This window comes from Ptychodera flava, chromosome 9 (genome assembly GCF_041260155.1).
Source record: "Ptychodera flava strain L36383 chromosome 9, AS_Pfla_20210202, whole genome shotgun sequence".
Lineage (NCBI taxonomy): Eukaryota > Metazoa > Hemichordata > Enteropneusta > Ptychoderidae > Ptychodera > Ptychodera flava.
In genome coordinates this window covers 21,150,083-21,172,453 of record NC_091936.1, presented here as the reverse complement: position 1 = coordinate 21,172,453, position 22,371 = coordinate 21,150,083, and the positions used below count along the sequence as shown (strand labels likewise).

Here is a 22,371-nt window from a genome sequence, read left to right as displayed (position 1 = left end):
TTCTTGTTCTTGTTCTTATTATTATTATCGACCGTCTCCGAGCAACATTCTGTTGATTCAGGAGACCTTATTTTTAGGTGACCTGATAACATTTGTGAACCTCTAGAATGAAGAGCAGCTGTAACGCCCTTCCCTGTACAGATTTTATCTCGAAGCGTTCCCAACGTGGCCAAGGCGTGTGAAGGTCCTTGACTCAGATCCTCAGATCGTACGAAAAGCAGATCAGAGATAGTGTGATAGCTTCAATTATTTATTGGTTTAGATTTCAATGAGAACAATCGAGAACGGGATATTCCATGGTGTGATTTTATTTAATCTTAAGAAACAATCAAAGACTGGCGGGAAAATTACCACGTGATAACTTTTTTAATTATGTAAGTCTTGAGATGTATTTAACTTTGACGGTCGCCATCTTGTAATAAAGTATAAATTAATTTGGCATTTTTACAGGTTTCTATTGGGTGAATAAGCTTAAGAAAAGAAACTTTAAAAGATCATTTATACCATCAAAGTATGTCCTGCATTATGTTGTGTTTATGCAAAAGCAAGAACATGACATCCATAATTTTCACCCACAACGTTGCCTTGGGAGCGCTGAAAATGTTACATTGCCTAAAAATGTGCCCAAATAAAATGGAAAAGTTAGGTGCAAATATGTATCTTCTGATAGGTGTCTTTTTAGTCCCCACGGACACCGTCCGGGGGGACTTATAGGTTTGGTCATGTCCGTGCGTGCGTCCGTGCGTGCGTGCGTCCGTCCGTGCGTGCGTCCGTCCGTCCGTTCACGCAGATATCTCAGAGATGCCTGAAGCGATTTCATTCAAACTTGGTACAAGGATTACTTCATATGTCATACAGATGCACGTCGATTTGTTTTGTGATACGATCCAATATGGCTGCCAGGCGGCCATTTTATTACGATTTTTTCATGTACAGAGCCATAATTCAGGCATGTTTCAACTGATTTTATTCAAAGTTGGTACAAGGACATTGACCAATGTCATAGATATGCACGTCAATTCTTTTTGTGATACGATCCAATATGGCCGCCTTGCGGCCATTTTGTTACGATTTTTTCATGTACAGAGCCATACACAGGCATATCTCAACCAATTTTATTCAAACTTGGTACAAGGACATTGACCTATGTCATACACATGCACATTGACTTGTTTTGTGATACAATCCAATATGGCCGCCGTGTGGCCATTTTATTACGTTTTTTTCATGTCCAGAACCATAACTCAGACATGTATCAAGCAAATTTATTCAAAGTTGGTACAAGGAGATTGACCAATGTCATACATATGCATGTAAATTGTTTTGTGATACGATCCAAGATGGCTGCTGTGCGGCCATTTTGTTATGATTTTTTCATGTACAAAGCCATAACTCAGGCATATTTCAACCGATTTTAATCAAATTGGTACAAGGACATTGACCTATGTCATACATATGCACATTGATTTGTTTTGTGATTCGATCCAATATGGCCACCATGTGACCATTTTATTACGATATTTTCATGTCCTGAACTACAACTCAGACATGTATCAAGCGAATTTATTCAAAAGTATTTTTATCACAGACCTAATGAAGAGGACTCTATCCTCTCTGAGGACCTGTAATCAAAGCACCCATTAACAGTGGGGACTGTGTCATCAACGATGACTTGTTTTCTTTAGTGCCAGCTTGCCACCGTCTTTTTCAGCAAAATCGCCTCTTTTAGAGTTTATGGTAAAACAACCTGAGGTCGTATTTATTTTCTACTGACGTACGCTCGGAATCTTATTTCTCACTAAAATCCTCCAGATTATAATTGCGATTACTAGAAAACTCGCAAACTGATTTCGGACTACAACTATTGATGGAAAAATACTTAAACATAAAATGATAGGAAAAACATGTAGATTGTATTTTGACATCTGATTTTGGTTGGCATGAACATATAATTCCATTTGCAACCAAGCTAACAAAACTCTGTGTGTTTTTTCTGTTTTGGATCCATATACACAAATTGATATCGTTCATGTTGAAAAAGCACATAGACATGGTGCTTCATTCAATAGGTACTGTAATGGTATCCAATCTAGTGTCAATGACATGTTACAGAAATTACAATGGAATTCTTTAGAACAACTGCAAAAAGAGTCGGGACTTGCAATACTTTTCAAAAATGAGTGCAGGATTAATAGCTTTGATACATACAGATTTCTGAAATCTCTAAACATGTTCACCAGGCACTCCACGCCTCTTCGGTTGTGCACGACATGCAACATCTTCAGTTTGATGAAGGTAGCTAGGTTCGGAAGAAGAAGATCCCCGAAAGTCTAATGACTATCCCTAAACATATGTGTCGTGCAGTTCAAGACCTTGTTAGCCGAGATGCTATTAACTGAGAAGCATCTTTCAATTTCCAATGTCGCCTGTAGACAAAGTATTCTCCTATGTAATGTCAAGACGGTTTAATTGTGCACGCTGAAGTAAGTGGGCCTTGTCTGGATTGTATCCACCTGTCTGTCAATTGGCTCATAGTAACCTAAATTACCCGAGGAAGATTTTTCATTCAAATAATAATAATAATAATAGTTTATTCTTCTAAAGCGTACAACATAGAAATACACCATCTCTTACGCTGTACAGTTAAAATCTGAATAAATACTTTCACAATACAATAAAACACTATACAATACATACAATACTTTGGTTCACTAGAATTTAAAAAAATACACAAAGGTAAAAAATTCAAAATTTAAAATACACTTCGTCAATAAATAAGTAAAAAAAGCTGTTTTAAAAGCGTACGTTTTGACCTGCGATTTAAAAATTGTTAAAAATGTTGGTTGATCTAATGGCCTCTGGTAGTTTATTCCACAGCTTAGGAGCACCACAGACAAATATGGACAGACTGGAAACGCGGCATGCCTTTTGTTCCATGGTCGTCTCGGCAGACTATTGCCTTTTCATATTAAAATGAGCTTCAAAGGTGTTAAACTTTTTGGAGGCTTTGTTTGTGGTTGATAATTGCACGAGATTATGCGAAAAATACTACGAGATGGCATCGTACTGCCAGTCGCATAGCAACCATAGTTACTTTGTGAGCTCTCAGGACAGAAACACTGCTTCACGCCAATCGAAACATAACACGCCAGCAGTTTCATAAACATGTCCTTCCTTGACGCATGTGTAAAGGACGGTATGACTTGCCGTAAACCATTGAGTAAAACCAGACAGTATCGATAAAAGACTTTCAAATTTGGTTTAAACACACTCATTATATATTCATAAAAATATGAGAGGAATTTTTAAAACGGTAAACTCACTTTCCTGAAGCTCAAAACACTCCCGTTTTCGCCAGCACGTCAATTCCGCTCAGCACAACAGCAACACAAACTTTGTCGAACATACTTTCGCTTAACAATTGGCGAAAATCGAAAATTACTAAAGGATGCATGGTCGGCACTCTTCGGAAAAGAGAGGCGAGAGCAACCTGAGGCGAGGCGAACACGGATGGGTTACGTAACCGCCTCACGCCCTAGACAATACCCGTTGCGAGTCGGGCTATGTTTGTCTGTGGGAGCACACACTGAGAAAGCTCTGTCTCCATAACTCTAATTAGTCCTAATTTTTGGCTGAACTAGTGATACACTGGAATTACTCCTCATGTTTTCTCTTAACGGCATCCTGACAGTTATCAGTTCAGTGAGGTAGCGCGGCGCCGTGTTACAACGGATGATTTTAAATGTGAGACAAAGAATTTTGAATTGAATTCGCTGCTCTCACTGGCAGCCAGTGAAGAGCCTGCAGGACAGTAGTCATGTGACACCTATCCCTCACCCTAATCCTGGCTACCAGCCGAGCAGCAGAAAGTAAGTAAGCTATTACAGTAATCAATTCGAGACGTCACGAAAGCGTGAACCAATTTTTCTGCAGAATGCTGATCCAAAAATTTACGAATTTTTCCTATTCTCCATAGGGCGTGTGAATCAGCACTACACACACTAGCCACTTGTGGTGATAATGTAGCACCAGAATCTAGAATGACACCAAGGTCACGGACTTTATCAGATGGTCTCACAAAACTTTCACCAATCCGCATATCGGGTGCCAGCCCCCGCACTTCGCTTTCCCTGTTCTTGGACGAGAACCAGATTATTTCGGTCTTCGAGTCATTGGATGCGAGCAAATTTGCTCTCGTCCAATGACGGATCTCGTCCACACACGCCTCAATAGAAGCGGTGACAGAGCTTGAGGGGGACTCACACATGATATACAGTTGCGTGTCATCAGCAAAAATTACTGTCTGAAGTCCATGCCGGACAATAATGTCTTTAAGTGGAGACACGTACAAGGTTAACAAAGAGGGCCCCAGTACCGCCCCCTTTGGGACATCGAACTTGAGCACTTGCGCGTTTGACACCATCGAGCCACCAATCGAGATCTGCATGCTGCGTCCTCCCATCCATGAACGACCTGACCCAGTTAGTACTGGCCCCTCAAAACCAGACTTATGGCGCAGTCTTTCGGTCAGGATATCATGGTCGATGGTGTCAAACGTAGCTGACAGATCAAGTAAAATCAAACAACATCAACCCGCCTATTGAGAGAGAGAGCATAATATCGTTATGCACTCGGAGGAGTGCCGTCTCAGTACTATGGCCCTCACGATAGGCGGACTGAAATCTGCCAAACAAGGAGTTCTCACCAAGATATTTTGTGAACTGTATATGCGCACATTTCTCAATAAATTTATCCAGAAACAGACAGTTAGATACTGGTCGGTAGTTTTTCAGTTCGTTTCGGTCAAGACCGGATTTCTTATTAAGAGGTCTGACTATGGCCGATTTACAGTCTTGTGGAAAGGTACCCCTCGCGAATGACTCATTAACAATCGTCGCCAACAATGGCGCTAAAGACTCAATACAATCCTTAACTAGACTAGTAGGCATTCTCCAGTGTTAATTGATCAAGACAAAACTCTTCACTGCTGGACCACGCACTTGTTGTATCGAGATGGTTTGATATTGCAGTTCGAGGAGACCTTGTCTGGACTACATCCATGTATCCACCCACCTGTCTAATAACATAAGTCCCTTATGCCTGAGGACACTTTTTCATTTTTGTATATTGTTATAAATGTGTACTCTACTGACACTGACAATATCATGTCTCCCTTCGCGGCAAAATTTAAAGTTATTGGCCCCGTCTTCAGTATGGCGCTAATCCCTTCATATTAAACGTTATACACTATTCCCTCCCCCTTCGTCCAATAACATAAGTCCCTTATGCCTGAGGACAATAATTTAACTTTGCATGTTTCTATCAAACTGTTCGCTACTGACACTGTGAATATCATGTCCAACTTCGTGGCATAATTTAAAGTTATAGGCCCCGCTTTCGGTATGCTACTAGAGCTCATGTAGTACCGATTGTACTTAAAGCCCTCCCTCTTCGTCCTATAACACCAGTCCCTTAGGCCCGAGGACAATATTTCTTTTTGTGCATATTGTTATTAAAGTATTCTCTGCTGACACTAGGAATATCATGTCCCCTTCAAGGTATCAGTGGTAGTTAAAGGGGAAGTTCACCAAGGATGATTTTTACATGTGTGGTAGCTCTGTGAAATAAGAAATTTAAAGAAGATGAGTTTAAATTTGCTGATAAAACCAACATTACTACAATATCCTATTCTCCCAGATTAGTTCAAATAATGCAAAAAATAGTTGCGTCAAATGATAACGAAAAATATCTTCCCTTTGTAAAATATGTCACTGCATCGATTCAATGTATAATGAAATAATTAGTGCATGCTAGTTCTCATATATATATATATATATATATATATATATATATATATATATATATATATATATATATGTATGTATGTATGTATGTATGTATGTATGTATGTATGTATGTATGTATGTATGTATGTATGTATGTATGTATGTATGTATGTATGTGTGTGTGGGTGTGTGTGGGTGGGTGTGTGTATGTGCGTGCTAATCCGAAAACTGTGACTGAATGATCATAGTACAGTTCGTGGCCGGTGTGACACATTTTATGCAATTGTGAGCCCGTGTCTTAGTGCAAAAACATACTGACACCCCTCAATTGAGCATTTCAAATACATGGTATCGCCCTCCCAATTACCAAAGTAGAAAATAGGATGACCCCAATGGACCCACTCTCTATGCTGAAAAAACTGACCAGTCTCTTAACGAAAACAATACAACAATTACACTGCTTTGCCCGCCATGGTTTGTTGATCAGAAGGTCAAACAGTCTTGATGACGCAGGGCGTATACCTTGCAATACTAATAAGAAACGAGTCCTTAAAGCGCTTCGTGAGACGTATCCGAAGACGGCATGTCATAAATGAAGAATATCTTACACAGGATATAAACACAGCAAGTACAGTGTATTACAAATTGCAGTTACATAGATATTACACTTTGAAGCAATTCAATGAGTTTTTCACAAAAATGTCAAAGGTGAAGTATACATGAACTGAGCGCAGTGTCCTGCTCAAAATTTAGGGAGCCGTCATTATTTACGGCCTGGGGATTGGAGGAATTTCATAGGAAACTCTGAAATTTCGAGTTACTCCTTGCCAACCCTGATGAATTTGAGTAACCCCCTCTCTAACACAGAAATTTTGACTGAAACCTCCCCCCTCCCACTTAGGAAAGTTAAATATCAAGACATGTATTTGGAAAATTTAGACTAATACTGCAACGGTAAAGACCTTTCATATCCTGGTACCCTGCTACATTATCATCGGTTATCTCATAACGGTTGAAAAAGGTGAAGCCAACAAAATGAAATTCAAAGTCACAACAAAATGTAGATTTAAAAGCTCATGCTATAACCAGTATCCAACCATGTGGTATTGTTTAATTGGGATGTGTATCATGACAGGGTTTTCATTAAAGTTCCATTAGCTGTATCTTCCAGCAATTTTTCCGTTAGTTTTGATTGAAATGATCGCTGGCTCATGTTGAATAACCTGTCAAATAACAGCGAATCGCATGTTATTCGGAAACATTACGTGCCCTACAACTAAATAACATGTGATTTTACAACGAAAATTTCAATTTTTGTCCGGACAGAAATACAAACTCTGTTGACACGCGGATTGCAACGTAGGCATTTTTCTGCACCTGCGCGAGCCATTTACAGCAATTTCAAAATAAATATTCATTACTTATGCCCGGTACTTACGTCGTAGTCCATTGTCCGACGAGTAGGTTGCGTAGCCAGATGTCTGGCAATCCACGACGCAATGTTGTTTTGATCCCGCAATAAACGTGAACTTGTACATCTGGCGTGATCGCGGCGTCACCATATCTGGGTTCTCTCCAGCACGCTGAATATGCCAGACGTCAACAAACGAGCTCGGAAGGGCAACACGTTTGAACAAAAATTAGCAGTTTTATGTGGCTATAACATCACTAATCATGTTTGTTTCTTCGTAAAACAACATTTTGCAACAAATATGAGCCTCCAACATGGAATTTTACGAGGTAAAAAACGGTCAAAAGTTACAAATAATGGCCCTTTAAGATATCTGACAGGGCAGGATTTGAAAGCACAGATGGCGAACACGCTGGAGACCGAGAGGGAAGTGTCAGAGCAGGTTGTACCCTCTGTTGCATGAAAATTTTTTAGAAAATGATGTTTGCGATGGTGCAGGTTGGTGCAAATATGAGAGGTGTTTTCAATTTGTATTTTTACTGAGTAAAGCTGTTACAACATCCCAAAGGGTAGAGCGCGAGAGGGGATGTCCCCCTCGCATCGAAAATTTTGAGAAATTGGTGTGTGAAATGGTGCAATCTGAGAGGCGTTTGAATGCATCTTGCACCAAAAATTGAGTAACCCCCATTCTTTCTCTTCCCACTTTGAGCAACCCCCTTCTAGCTTTCAATTTTTTGAGTGACCCCCCTCATATTCCTCCGATCCCCAGGCTTTAAATAATGACGACTCCCTTAGCAAGGGTGATGCCTGGCATCACCATCTACGTGCAAACTTCATCATAATTTCGTGCACACCTTACATCACAATGCGTTAGACAATAGAGTTCAGTAGCGATTCCAGATTCTAGGACGTTCGGCTCGTTTTACGTTCTGCTGGCACGTTCGTGATGCCAGGGCAAGTAGGGCCATTCCATTTCCGATGGAGGTGTTGAGGGGTGACTGTACACAATACGGAAACATTAATTCTAAAACAACCTTGCATAATTTTAATTTTTCCAAATGAAATTAAATAAGACAATGATAGTAAATATTTTATCTGGACTAAAAAACTTTCAGTATCCTTCAATACCCAATTCCATAAATAATGACACGATAGCAGCCAGTTATAGTATGGGCATGGTAATATATTTTACAAAATATTGTGTAAAACTTGTGAACATAATATAAAAATTACAAACCCAGTGGGCTTTTTTTGTAAATCGGTCTCGAAAAATTGTTTATGATGTGAGAATATCGATATTTTACTGGTGATAATAACTTTCATGTAGTGTAAGAAATAGAAAATCGGACTGTTGTTATTGGCATTTGGCGACAAGGTAGTAGCTAATTATTGTAAATGACCACGAAGAATAAGTCTTGGTGTAATGCCTCTAAAATTGTCATTTCATTATTTTATCACAATTTTTGCACCTCTTAGAAACCGAGGATTCATGTTTCTTTAATTGCTATAGAGCAAAGAGGGGAAAAAACATGAATACGGACTTTCCTAATTATACTCCATAATATACAAAAAAATATACAGTGTCATTTACCTGGTACAGACGGTGATGGTTGGTGGTGATGTTTCTTCGGCAAAAATATTGGCTGTTCGTCTTATGACGTGTTTCATAAATTTCCTCTGACCGACCGGCTATTATTTGTAATAGCAGTCACGTGAGAAATGTGAATATAGCCACATTCAACATCGGAGCGTTCTTCACGCCGAAACCCTTCCTCGACAAACACGTAGCATCTTTATCTGAGATACTGTCGTGATGGACGCCAACCTGACTCTGTCTGGCGACTGCGAGGATTTTGAACCACTCTTGAATGCATCCTTCGTCGTCGTTGTCGGCGACACACCTATGTTCTACGCAGGCACCTCGGTGAGCAGGATCACATTGTCATCCAGCGTTGCCGTCCTGCTGATGACCACACTTATCGGCGGTTTGGGCAACGCTACCGTGATTGCACTGGTGTGTGCTACCAAGAAGTTACGCATCCCTCCTAACATACAACTCGTCTGCCTCGCAACGGTGGATCTCCTGGTCTGCATCATCGCGGCCCCGGTACGCGTCCACACCACCCTGAAAGCGTTGACGGGGTCTTACGACATTTGTTCATCACTGACCCGTGCCTTGTGTTACACTCAGCTCTTCTTGGTAAACGGATCCATCGCTGCATCTCTTGTCAGTCTGATAACAATTAGCTTCACCCGCGCCGTAGTCATCGGTAGTGGGCAGTCAACGAAACAACTTCAGTGGCGCCTTGTGACAGCTTGCATTGTAGTAAGCTCTGTCTCAGGCGTGGGTTTTGGCACCTACATCGCCAGCAGAGGTGTATCGAGAAACTGTTTATCGTTTTTTGCACGGGAAGGAGCCACCGATGAAAACTTGGAGGCGTTTCTGCCGGTCTTAATATTGGTTGGATTTGTGATCATTGCTATATCATACTTCAGAATCTACTTGGTGACTAAACGAACAACGGCTGCTGTACATGCACATTCCGGCCAAGTCAACGGAGGCAGCACTGACAACGGCCTGAAGAAGAACATTGCCACCACACGTATCTGTGTAACGATTGTAGTATTGTTTTTCGTATTGTACATGCCGTTTCCCATTGCTTTCATTCTGAACATATTCACGAATAACAGGTTTAATGGCAGGAATCCATTTCAAGTACACTTTTGGCACTCCGTCGGTCTTTTTGGAAGTGCGGTCAACCCGATAGTGTATTCCCTTAGATCAAAAGTCATGAGACAAGCTCTGAGACACGCTCTGTACAATGAACCTTCGAGCACGGTCGTTCCGTTGGATGTGCCATCCCCCACAGCGCGATCAACAACTCGGCAAAGCCGTGTCACTACAGAAAGAGACGCCATTTAAAGCTCGTCCGTCAACTTTCGTTCCCTGATTTTTGAGATGCCTCAATCTTCATATGCCGCAATATGACTCAAAAAGATGATTTTCACGACACGACTAGCATCGTACCACAAACATCACAACCACCACCACCACATCACCACAGGCATCGCTACCTCAAGACAGCGCCCGTGTCATCACCCATCACAGTCGTCACTGTTTTACTATGCTTTCTCCTCATCCGCAGCAGCAGCACCGTTGCTACCAAAAACCAATCCTCTTAGTTTTTTACCTGACAAGTATTAAATTTGTCCAGTGCTCCAACTGTGATCTCTCCCTTTCTGTTCAGTGACTTTACGTGGTTGACACAGCTTGTATCTAAAGCCCTTAGGCCTGTAAAGAAAAATATCCTGATCAGGAAACACACTTATTTAATGTTATACGATGGTCTATAATATTCCTCACTCTCCTTCTGTCAACTCTCTTTATCGTTCCTCCGGCATATTTGTACGACTCTACTATATTGTTTGCATTTCCTCCTTGCCTTTGTATTTCGTTCAGTGAGTCGCAAACATCTTTTTTTTCGTTCGAAAATTCTCGGGAGCGAAGACGGAAAATTTGTCTAATACAATACGGCTGCTACGTCATCAGGAAATCACACGCACAAGGAAGACAAAGTGAAACAAGTATTGAGACTGCAATTCTAAGGAGGGATTTAATGTCTCCCGTTAGTTTAAAAGAACCTTTTATCTGATTTTTCTGAAATGACATTTGTTTCATTTGCCGCTGTTATCTAACAAGAAAGGCTGGTATTGAGTCATTGGGTAATTCAAATACGTAAAAAGTTAAATTTTGTGGATTGAAAATTTCTCTTTTACTGAAGTTTACGCAAGAAGTTTTCGCCGTAAGGCGAAAACTGCGTCAACATTCTGACATTCTGAGTACATTTATCTTGCCTTGATTAGAGTCCATATGCAAGGCATTTTATTGTTGTTTAAAAAACGTTAGATTTTGTATGTTAATCGACTCCCTAAACCACGCATGCTAAAATGTTAAATCCCTGCTCTCTTGCCCTGTGAATCGAAGTGAAATAGAATTTGAAGCAATAAATAGCATGAAATTCTGGTCTTGGCTGGTAGATTTTTACAGGAATAACTTCGCCAGCCGTCACATCTCTAATTTTGGTTGAGTTCCAGTGTTCGTACATGACAGTCATGGCCGTATGAGTTTGTGTAGTTCGATATTTCATAAGAATGGCAAATTCGATTGTGATAAACCTACACCCTGATGAAATTTGAAAATACTAAGTGAAATTATTCACATTTTGGTGTTTGTGGATATCATTATTATGAACTTATCGAGATTGAAATACTGCGCGTGGGAATAACTAAGAGAGACCATTTCCATTTTGAACGTGGACAATCTGCATTGCATTTCTGTTTTGGGTGTCTTCATGGCACAATCCAATATGGCTGTAGGATTTTCATTTCTGCGAGTAGATGCCAAAGGTTTCATGTTTGAATCCGGTGGAAATGATTAATGTCCGAAGTCATTTCTCGGAGTTGCCCTAAAGTCTGAAAAGCGACAATATAGTATGAGACATTTAAGCATGTTAATTGCTGGAGAAGGCGTTCAAAATATGCCTCAAAGGTGGCCACTTTAGTCCGATGTTCATATTTGAACTCATTACTAAGTCCCGCCTTATCGCATTCTTTTCAGACATGGTACCGGAAAGGTGAATTATCACAAACGTCAAATGCATATTAGGATGTGTTACAATACTTTTCAATATGACCAGGAAGTGACCATTTTGGTACAATGTTTTGTCGTTAGGAATCCTCTCTAAAACATTTTCGACCGATTTCAATAAAATTTGGTACCAGCTTATTATTTAAATATGCTATGTGTTCCATTAGGTCATGACGTGTCAGCGAGTGATTTGCATGTAATTGTAGTACTCAGGCTAAACTCTGACTGTATCTTGGCCGTTAACAGCAACGTGCATGCATTTCCCTATGTGTGCGACAGTGCTGTCTGTAGCCATACCCTGAGAGCAGATGTTAATTTGCACAAGGACTACCAACTATGTTGAGTCAAGCACAGACTGTCCAAAGTAGAAAACAGTTCTTCCAGGTCTATGTGTCTGATAGATGCATTTTCCTCCAAGATAGCGTCCACAGATTAGTAACTTACCCTTACTTGCTGACACACTAGGCAATCAAACGCATCAGATAGTGTGTAGTGATAGCGCTTAGCTTACAGTCATCACATGACAAATAACATAACATAATGTATTAGAACTCTTTACAAAACCAGTGCTTGGACCAAGAAACCAAAGTTTGGTAGCATAAATCTTTACATAGGAATGTCAAAGTTAAAATTATTCAAATGAAATAAACAGGCAACAAGAAACTCGTTCTGATGCTAGTATATCCCACCTCCGGGACGGACCTATTTGCTGTTTGCTTTGTTTGCATCTTGATTGTTAATTTCATCCAAAAGACACGCCAGGTATGAATGTCATACATTGTGTGCATGTAATCTTTCACCTGCCCCGAAGATTATTGAAAGTGTTACCACATGCAGAGTTTAATATTAAAGAGTAATTTAGAAAATCATCCAGCCAATATCAATTATAACACTGTTCTTTTTACGGCTCTATCAGGCAATCTGCATTGAAATGATCGATGATATTGAACTAGAGGAGCGGCCGAAACAAGACGGCTTGTTTATGGCATTGGTTTCAGAGTAGCTTACAGGTTGGCCTTCAAAGATTATAAAGTATCCTGTAGTCAAGGATACCCAGAAAATGTGTATTTCCATTAGGAATTAATACTTCCAATCATCAGAAATTAGACAAAAGGTAATGGACAAGTCATCATGAGACGTTTCCATGGCAACTGACATCTTCACAAGAAATGTGGAACAACTGAACTAGTTTTTATGCGAAAAACTAAATTTTTGATCTTCGTAAAAACAAAACTGTGAAAGCCGTATTAGCTATACAGGCTTAACCCTTTGAACGCCAAAATCAATTTTTGTAAGCCTTATAAAATATACCTAAGTCAATCTTGTCAGATTTTTGCCAAAGTTTTGATGAAAAAATGTGGCCAATGAAATGTTGTGTAAGTTTGGTCAAAAATCATGAGAAAAATTAAAGAAAAGTTCATAAAAATTGGTAAAATGTTGCACTGAAATTTTGGTGGAAAAAAATACGGCACTCAAAGGGTTAACAATGGATCTACATAAACATGTCTGCGAGGCGCATTTACAATAAAATCAAGACGTTGAAGTTAACAGAGCTCCCACGTAAGTACTTCAACGTATTTGTTTCTAAATTCCTCGTCACTAGGAAGACGCTGTGCTCAAGCTTTCAAAGTCTTACGCTGCGGAACAAATTACATAAACCACATCACGACTTCCGCTATTCTCTGGATGTCGGTGAAAGTCACGATTGCCCTCAAACACTTTCATATTTATTATATATTGACAGTGATCTGTTCTCAAAGCTGTTGCATTAGTGAGACTGATTTAAAGCAGAATGTGCCCCGGGGACGGTTTTTAGGACGCCTAAATGTTTACAGTACTCTGCTGGTTTTCAACTCAACAGGGTTATACTCATTTTGGAACCTGGCGAGTAAGTTTTACACTGTCTTGCTTCGATTAAAAGTCTAATTTATTTATTACATGAAGGTATTAACATACTGGACGCAGTAGTAAACTTGTAGTTAGTTGGTAAACTTTGGGTAATTTATTTTTCTAATGATAATCTTTGCATTTTGGTCCCTGTGGGGTTTATATTTGACCACGAAAGAGAAGACTTTATAAACTTTCCTTGAGCCAAATACATGTAAGAGCAAACGTTTAAAATTTCTCTGTAGAGATATAGATATGTTCTACCATAAGGTCATTAAATATGATATTGTGGTAACGATTCCACAAGAAGCTGGCACTACAGTTGTACAGTTTGAATAGTGACTCTTCTGACGAGAAATGTTTAAGCCATTTCCTTTTTGTATTCATCGTAAAAATGACAACCATAAATAAATGAGCGCGATAGTTCAATATCATCCATAAATAAGAAGTTTAAAATTCAGGTTTTTTTTAAATTTTATTGTTCGTATTTTCCATTGTTAAATCAACTATGTATGTCACAATTTCTTAACACAGTTCATAGTTTTGGTCTTGGAATATCAGTTTCATCCAGCTATCCCGGACACCTGCAAAACATAAATTACAACTAAGGGGGAAAAGGCGCTGCATCAGATTGAAATAGTTATCAAGAAGTTAGGAGGTTTACCTTTAAAAGCAGCGTTTACGCTTTTTGACACGTCAGTTGTGTCTGTGATCTATTACGGTGCTGAAATGTGGGGATTTGATTATTGTTTCGACACAGAGAGAGTTTAGTTTAGTTGGTGTCGTTTTCTATTAGGTGCAAATTCAAGTGTAAACTCAGGAGTCCTATTAGATGAATGTGGGAGATTTCCTTTTTCATGTAAGTATATGAAGCGTTGCATTTCCTATTGGTTAAAACTTATAGAAATGAACACCACTCGTTATCCGAGAGCTTGTTAGTATATGTTATAAAAAGATTAGATTCTGTTGGGAGGATTACCCTGTGTAACAAAGGTAAAAGATTTATTATTTAAATACGGATTTGGTTTGAAGAGCAGGTGGGGAATAGAAAGGCTCTTTTAAGTGTATTTCGAATAAGAATACAAGACTGTTACAGGTGAGAATGGTCGGACAATTTACAAGAGCCGCAGAGACTTCGTACATGTCTTTATTGGAACCAGAGTTATATTTATCTTCCATCAGAATTACGAAATTAAAATTTGACCTGGCTAAACTCCGCTCATCAAGTTATACATTGGCTATTGAGCATTCAAAACCCATTTTTCCAGTCGAACAAAGAGTATGTTGCTTTTGTTTAAATAAAAATGTGTCAGTTGTAGAAGACGAATGTCACTTTGCACTGTTCTGTCCTTTATATGAGCACTGTAGAATGAATTAAATTTCGGAAAGATTTCGACTTTATCCCACACATGATAAGTTTATCGCTCTTTTGGCATCTAAAAACCAGAGTACTCTATATTAGCTGTCTATTTTTGTACAGAAAGCATTCAAACCTCGTGATGAGTTTCTTTCGCAGTTAAATAGTTAAAATAGTATTGTATATTCGGTTTTCTTTCTTTGCTTCATATCTCTGTTTCATGTACGTTACTTGTTTGTGATGGGTTGAGGCCAAAGCATTTGAATAAAGATTGCACATCACTATAGTCATGGTCTTTTGCTTTCTTCTAAATGTTGGTGGAAAATGATGAGTTGAGGGGGAGAAGAGGTTATTTCATATTTGGAAGGCGTTGTTAGAAATCTCTACAAATTTGAGTTGGTCTAGGATTCACGGTTTTCAATACATCATTTACCGTTTGTTATTTTTCTATTCGTGTCATGTTTTTAGAAATCATCAATGTAGTTTTTCAAAATTTCCCATCTAGCCATCCTTGCCCACCCACTCCAAAGATTCGATAGGTCTACTCCTAAGAACAACGTCCCTGACACTCTGCTTGTAGCGTTGTCTTACATCAGAGTACAAGAGAACAAATTTCTCATCGATTTATTTTTGCAAGAAATGTTATTTAGTTGTATTCATTCGTTTCAAGTGAAAGTTTATGCTTCTAATGTACAGCTGACCTACAGAGATCGCCCGATGAGCGTTTTCATGACATTCGGCATCAGCAAAGGTCAATAAAACATAAAGATAATATCACATACACAATATATATATATATATATATATATATATATATATATATATATATATATATATATATATATATATATATATATATATATATATATATATATATATATATATATATATATATATATATATATATATATGCGCAAAGTTTTGAAAAGAGGAGCCTTGATTCGAAGGAGGGCGAGATCCTGGTATAGTTTTCCATGACGCACTCATTCAAATAAGAAAGTGAAGATAATTAATTCATATCCCTTTCCCGAACAAAATAGTAACAATTTACATTAACAATTCTATATGAATCCGTTGGGAGTGCTACATCAGAACTGAGCGAGCTAATTACTAATGAATGATTGTGTATTCACGAAAAAAGTGTCGGCTCAAATAACTGCGCCGAGACATATGTAAAGTTAAATCATGCAGTCTTATGTTATAACTGTCAATATATGCTCTTTGATCGCAGGTGTGCGTTACTCCAACAGCCATATATATATATATATATATATATATATATATATATATATATATATATATATATATATATATATATATATATATATATATATATATATATATATATATATATATATACTATAACAGCCAATATATATGTATATACATATATACATATGTATATATGTATATATATTTATATACACATATATATGTATGTATGTATGTATGTATGTATGTATGTATATATACACACAGACACACACACAGACACACAGACACACACACACATTCGTACACGATATCTGTTTAAGTTGGTCGAAATTAAAGCCACAATGTTATCTCTCAGTGAAATATGTACACATTAGCGGGGATGAATACTATAACAGAGTCCTCCGAATTTGAAGTCGACGTATTTCTATTATAACGAAATAAAATCTTGGCGAGTTTTTGTTCATACTGATGCGTCAAACGTGTAATATGGACATAACTCCATCAGCCTCAGGTGTCTTTTTCCCGTAAAAAAATTTCTCGATACAAAAGAGACAATTTGAGCACCACGATGTTGAACACTCTCGTTCTCTATGGAGACACTGTCTTTTACAAATAGAAACACGAGAGACGCATTGCGGAACTGACAATAATTTTTCAGAGCGATATACTCAATTTTTTCTGAGAAAAGGAACACACATTCTACATTGATGATTGTCCTCGAACAAGACTCCAATCATTTGTGGTTTTGTCTGTTTTCTCTTCGTTATCACAGCTTCTTCTAAGTGATGTTAAAATCTTTCAGAAGCTTTAAATCATGATGATTTTTCCTTATTTTGGTTAGTATACCAATCGTAGGTTCCTGCCCTCCTCCTCAAAGCATGTTGAAAAAAAGCACAAGTATTTAGCTTGTCAACATCGCTTCTGTACGTGTACAATACACTGTTACAACCTCAATTTTAATTCTACCTGGACCAGGATTCACTTGTCAACAAAGCAATGCCTTCTGTACAAGCAGAGTTGACCAAATAACTCGTTAGCAGCTCATATTACCTTATGAGCTGCTAACCAGTTATTTGGTCAGGGAGATAATTCCCCCACGTTGGTGATCGGGAGAACAAATTACATGTAATCATGGAGGCTCTCTATCTCCATGATGTAATGAAGGCGATTAGGGAGGGTAATTAAGAAGTATGGACTGCTTTCTTTGATCTACTTTACAGAGATAGCTAGGGTAAAGTAATAGGCACACACACGACATTGGTAAGGTTTGTATAATGAAAAAAAACGAGTAATACACACGACATTTATTGATCATGACTCCTGGACGAACAGTGCCTGCTGTACCCTGTGGTAACTTCTGACATTACACAAATACACGATCGGTTGACAAGCTCAACTGTATAATAGACATTTTGACATGATTAGGGAGTAGAAACAGGAACCACCCTGGACAATTCATCAAGATTTAACGCCACTGAAGCTTTACCGTATTCCCGGTGGTTCTGGATACAGATATATCCATGGTGTACAAACAACGTTGCTACGGAAGGGTATTCGTAATTTTGCAAGAAAAAAATCTCGTTATTACGAGAGTATGATTTTCGTAATTACGAGATTTTGATTCTCGTAATTACGAAAATTAAAATTCGTAATTACAAGAATCAAAAACTCGTAATTACGAGAATTCAAAACTCGTAATTACGAGAATTTTTTAATCGTTTTTTTCTTTACAAATGTGGCACGAATACGCTTCCGCATCACGTTGCACGATATTATTGACACACATATTTGTTGTTGTATATATTGCAATGTATGTTTGAACTAGGAACTAGCGGTTCGGAGGTAGACATCGCATTTTCCAAGGCAGCTGCACCACGATTATGATTTAGCAACGTGTATGATCCACAGCAAAGCAAAATTCTGATCCAACTACATGACTGTAGGTGTTAAAAATAACAGGAAGTCGAGAGGGGGTAGCCATGGCCTACTTTGCAGCTTTTTTCTTACGATGAGGCAAAACACATGAGTTTTGTCCTTGTATAGCGTTGTAGTTCAGAATGTTTCAATGATGCTACTGTTTTAGAGGTGAAAAAAATCAGCTTAATGTGTTAAGGTAGAATGCACCTCTGGGACAGAACCTCGGCCTCTCAATTTTTTACAATTATTTTTTGGTGTAACACTTGATAGACCAGAAAATAATTGTAAAAATTTGACTACCCGTCAAGTAAAATCATTTGTTGGTAAGGATCATCTAAAGAATTCTGAAACGTCTTTTTTTGAAATCTGTAATTTTGCAGCTTGGGGCAGCTGGTTCATTTGCTGAGTAGCTCTTTAAATGCAGTTTAAACATTTAAACTAGTTTCCAAGGTGTCACCCCAGAATTATTGACATAATCTATATTACTTAATCCAAATATTATAATCAACTCTACTTCATTAATATTTGGCAATTATCACACTTTAGATGCAGAAATGCTCGACAATGAAAGGGGTTTTCCTGGAGTATGAATTAATCGTGCCTGGGCGCGCGGGCGCAAGACACACAGACACAGACAAACAGACACACACACACACACACACACACACACACACACATACATACATACATACATACATACATACATACATACATACATACATACATACATACATACATACGTACGTACATACATACATCGCGGGAAAGTCATTAAAAAAATTCCGACCCTCGTGATGAATTTATCCCTTTCCGCTCCCTTTGTTTCAGTTGAATCGCAAGTCATCACTCAATGGGGATTTAGCTGACAACAAACAACAATGTGTTGCCTAGTTGGAGGCGTTCCCCTGTCATCGTTACTATACTGAGGTTTCCCGTTGAGTTTTCTAATGAAAGCCCAGAGGAAACAGCTTTGATAATTATTTCTCTATTGTTATCAGTTGTGAAATTCACAAAGTAGAAAACAAGTATTCTAATCATGACGGGAAAATGAAACAATCTCGTATAATCGGATAATCGAAGAGCGAAACGTTCTACCGTAACCAAACTATAGCATAAATCAACCTTGTATAGCGTTTCCTCTTCCATAAATAGCTAAGTGATCGGTTGCTGTAAGGTTGCAAAATTTTCGAGATATACAGGTATTGTTGTTTGCTTTTACCGTGTTCGACTACACTGCGCTTTTCATATGAATGTTTGTTCTTCAATCTCACTTCTTTCGATGTACTTGGTTTCTTGTAGTCTCGTAGATTTTTGTTATGACGTGAAGAGATGGACAGGTGACAAAAGTCTGCCAAGAACGACAATAAAGACTCGGGCAATGAAGTGTTCACTTTTCAGTCATATTACCATAGACAATAAATAAACTATAAAAAGATCTTCATAACGCCCAAGCAACCATACACTTTCTGGAATCTATACATTTTCTGAATCTAAAAGGTCAGATTTATCCGTCAATTCTCTAAGGTATGCTGAAATACCCAGTATTCGGCTTGGCGAGTGTAACCATTATATTGGTGAGGCGCGTCGTTATCGTTGACAAATAATTTTAGGTCAGGAAAAATTTCTAACGATAACGTATAACTGTACGGACTGTACCGACTGATAGCCTAGAGGTAGAACCTGTCATGTTGGAGCTTCGTTGGAGCTTTGACTGAAAGCTATTCCAACGCATTGGGCCTGTGTTATGAATATTTCTAACTTTCGTGCATGTGCTTGTATGTCGTTTCAAACGATGATTCACAGTATCTCTCACATTTGCTAGTCAAATTATCAAATTATCTAGTTCTCATTCGTCTGCGATCGCTTGAAGTAATTTACGTAAGTAATGTAATTTGCAAAAGTATTATTTAAGGGATGTGTTTGCCAAACGTTGTTACTCTAAATTTACCCAACTTGGCAGAAATATTCACAATACAAAACTTATGGCTTGTGTGTAAAATGATGCATGTATAGCTGAAACAAACGTAAATTCGCCAATTAGATCATGCACCACAAGTGAGTAGTGTTGCAACATACAAGAAAACGATGAAAAAACCTGATAATATATAGGTGCTGCAATCGAATGCGACAAATTTTCCTAAAGATACGGGTCATGTAAAGATGTGCATATAACCCTGAAAGAATTTAGGCGTGCAATCATTTCATTGATGCCTTATTTGCATATCCAAGGAATTTCTCAGTGCTAATAGGTTCTAAAACCTAGAATGACTAAATCAAACTCTATAAGCCAATGTAGAAAGTTTTAAAGTAGATCGCGCCTCGGGGACAGATATTCGGGCTCTCTAACTTTTCCAATTTTCTTCTAATACACCACTTGTGGGGGTTCATTTTAAAGCTCTTGGTGTAAGAAAACTTTTTTACCGGCTTAGTTTTTTCTAAATTCGAAATTTCATTTTTCTCCATAGGCTTAACACAGGGATGGCGGCCATTTTGAATTTTAAATATCGGTAAATCTTGGGTTATTTGTTTTTCAAGTACCAAAATTTGCACGATGACCCCCGATTTTTATTCTTGATTTTGAAAGAGAATGGTGAAAGATTCCTTGAGGAAAGTTTGAGCAAATGTTTAAGTCTTTCACTTCCGAAGCGCATACAACCTTAAACCTGTGACCTACCCTTATAAATGTTTGTGAATCAAATTTTAATTATTTTTTCTATCTATCACATGTGTTTCAAAAGCGTTTAGCAAATTTTATGATACCTACTGCTTAGAAAAGTGAGCTGAACCACTCAGCCTTACGGATGAATCAGGCCAAATAAGAATATGTGAGTTCCCGGTAACACGCTCAACCATACTAAAAACCCATCGATATTATGTTTCCACATTTTCAAAAATCATGCATGGTTTGCCAATTTTTGTTGGTTTTTGGATTAGTCACATCTAAATAAATTTAAAAAGTTCCCGAAACGATCCACCCTATTCCCAAGGGCATTTCCAAGGAAACTTTATGTTTTATTATGTGTAAGAGCTGTTTGAGGTTTTCCTCTTGCGAACTCTTGGAGATGAGTGCGCTGAAGGGTTGCCAAACGTTGCATAGACAAGTACGATTATGCTCCAGTTGAATATACGACATGTTTTGGTCTGAATACAGAAATCAAACACAAGGTTCTCTCAAAGAATTAAATCAACATCACATTCGCAACTTATGCAACCCGGTCCCCCTTTCTAAGTATACTCACACACCCGATGGATTGGCTTAATGATTGGGGGTCACCAGAGACTGAAAATAGGGTTTAATGAGTATTTGTCCGTGTGAAACACTCACGAGCCTCCTACTGTGTGAACAAGCGTCAGATTACCTTCCGTCGAGAGCTCTTTTGGTGGCAGAAACCTTTCATCTAGACTTTAAGATCGAGAGTGGGCATCGCTGCAAGGCCACCGCTCCACCGCGGTAGAACAAAAGCAAAAGTACTAGCACTCAGATGGAAAATCAGACAGACGTACAAAGATGAGCTCGATCGTATATTATAGGTTTTTCTATTAAGGTCGGACGCGCCTCTAAACTGAAAGGCTGAAACTTTTGCTCAAATTTCCCGAAGGAAACTATCGAAAAATCGGGGGTGACGGTGGAAATTTTCCAATTTTGGTACTATAAAAGAAAATTACCCAACATTTACCGACATTAAATTCCAAACCCAGTCGCCATCCCTCCGTAAACTATATGGGGAAATTTAATTTCCGATTTTGATAAAATTAAAAACAAAGTTTTGGCCAAATATAATTATGTCAAAACTCAACATTATCTGTACAATAATGGATGAAAAAAAACTTATTTTGAGTCAACGGGCGAACCAGAGTAAAAATGTAAGAGAGGTCAAAAGTTTACATTCTGTCAACATTTTCCTTGTCAAAATCTATCCCTGAGGCGACAAAGGGAGGCCAAAACAACAGTTCATGTGTATTACCTCCCGATGGCATTTCCCCTCTGGGACAAACAAAACAGCAGGGATTGAAGTGATGCCGTGTTGTGGGAAACCACAGTGTATCGAATTATTGCATGGTATTCCATAGGCACATCAGATATGACCATAATAAAACAAGAAAGAATACGACAAAGTAATCTGATGGCGCCTTTGGGACATGATGGCGC

General features: G+C 38.4%; 1 protein-coding gene across 1 annotated transcript; it reads left to right on the top strand.

The window, feature by feature from the left end:
- Positions 1 to 9,010: 9,010 nt before the first annotated feature.
- On the top strand, positions 9,011 to 10,120 carry LOC139141212 (thyrotropin-releasing hormone receptor-like). Its single transcript, XM_070710836.1, has one exon. It carries the CDS (start codon positions 9,011 to 9,013, stop codon positions 10,118 to 10,120), a length of 1,110 nt encoding a protein of 369 aa, XP_070566937.1.
- Positions 10,121 to 22,371: the final 12,251 nt, after the last annotated feature.

What these genes read in the sequence shown, in the direction of transcription:
- LOC139141212 (XM_070710836.1), top strand. Translation starts at nt 9,011, where the DNA reads ATGGACGCCAACCTGACTCTGTCTGGCGACTGCGAGGATTTTGAACCA.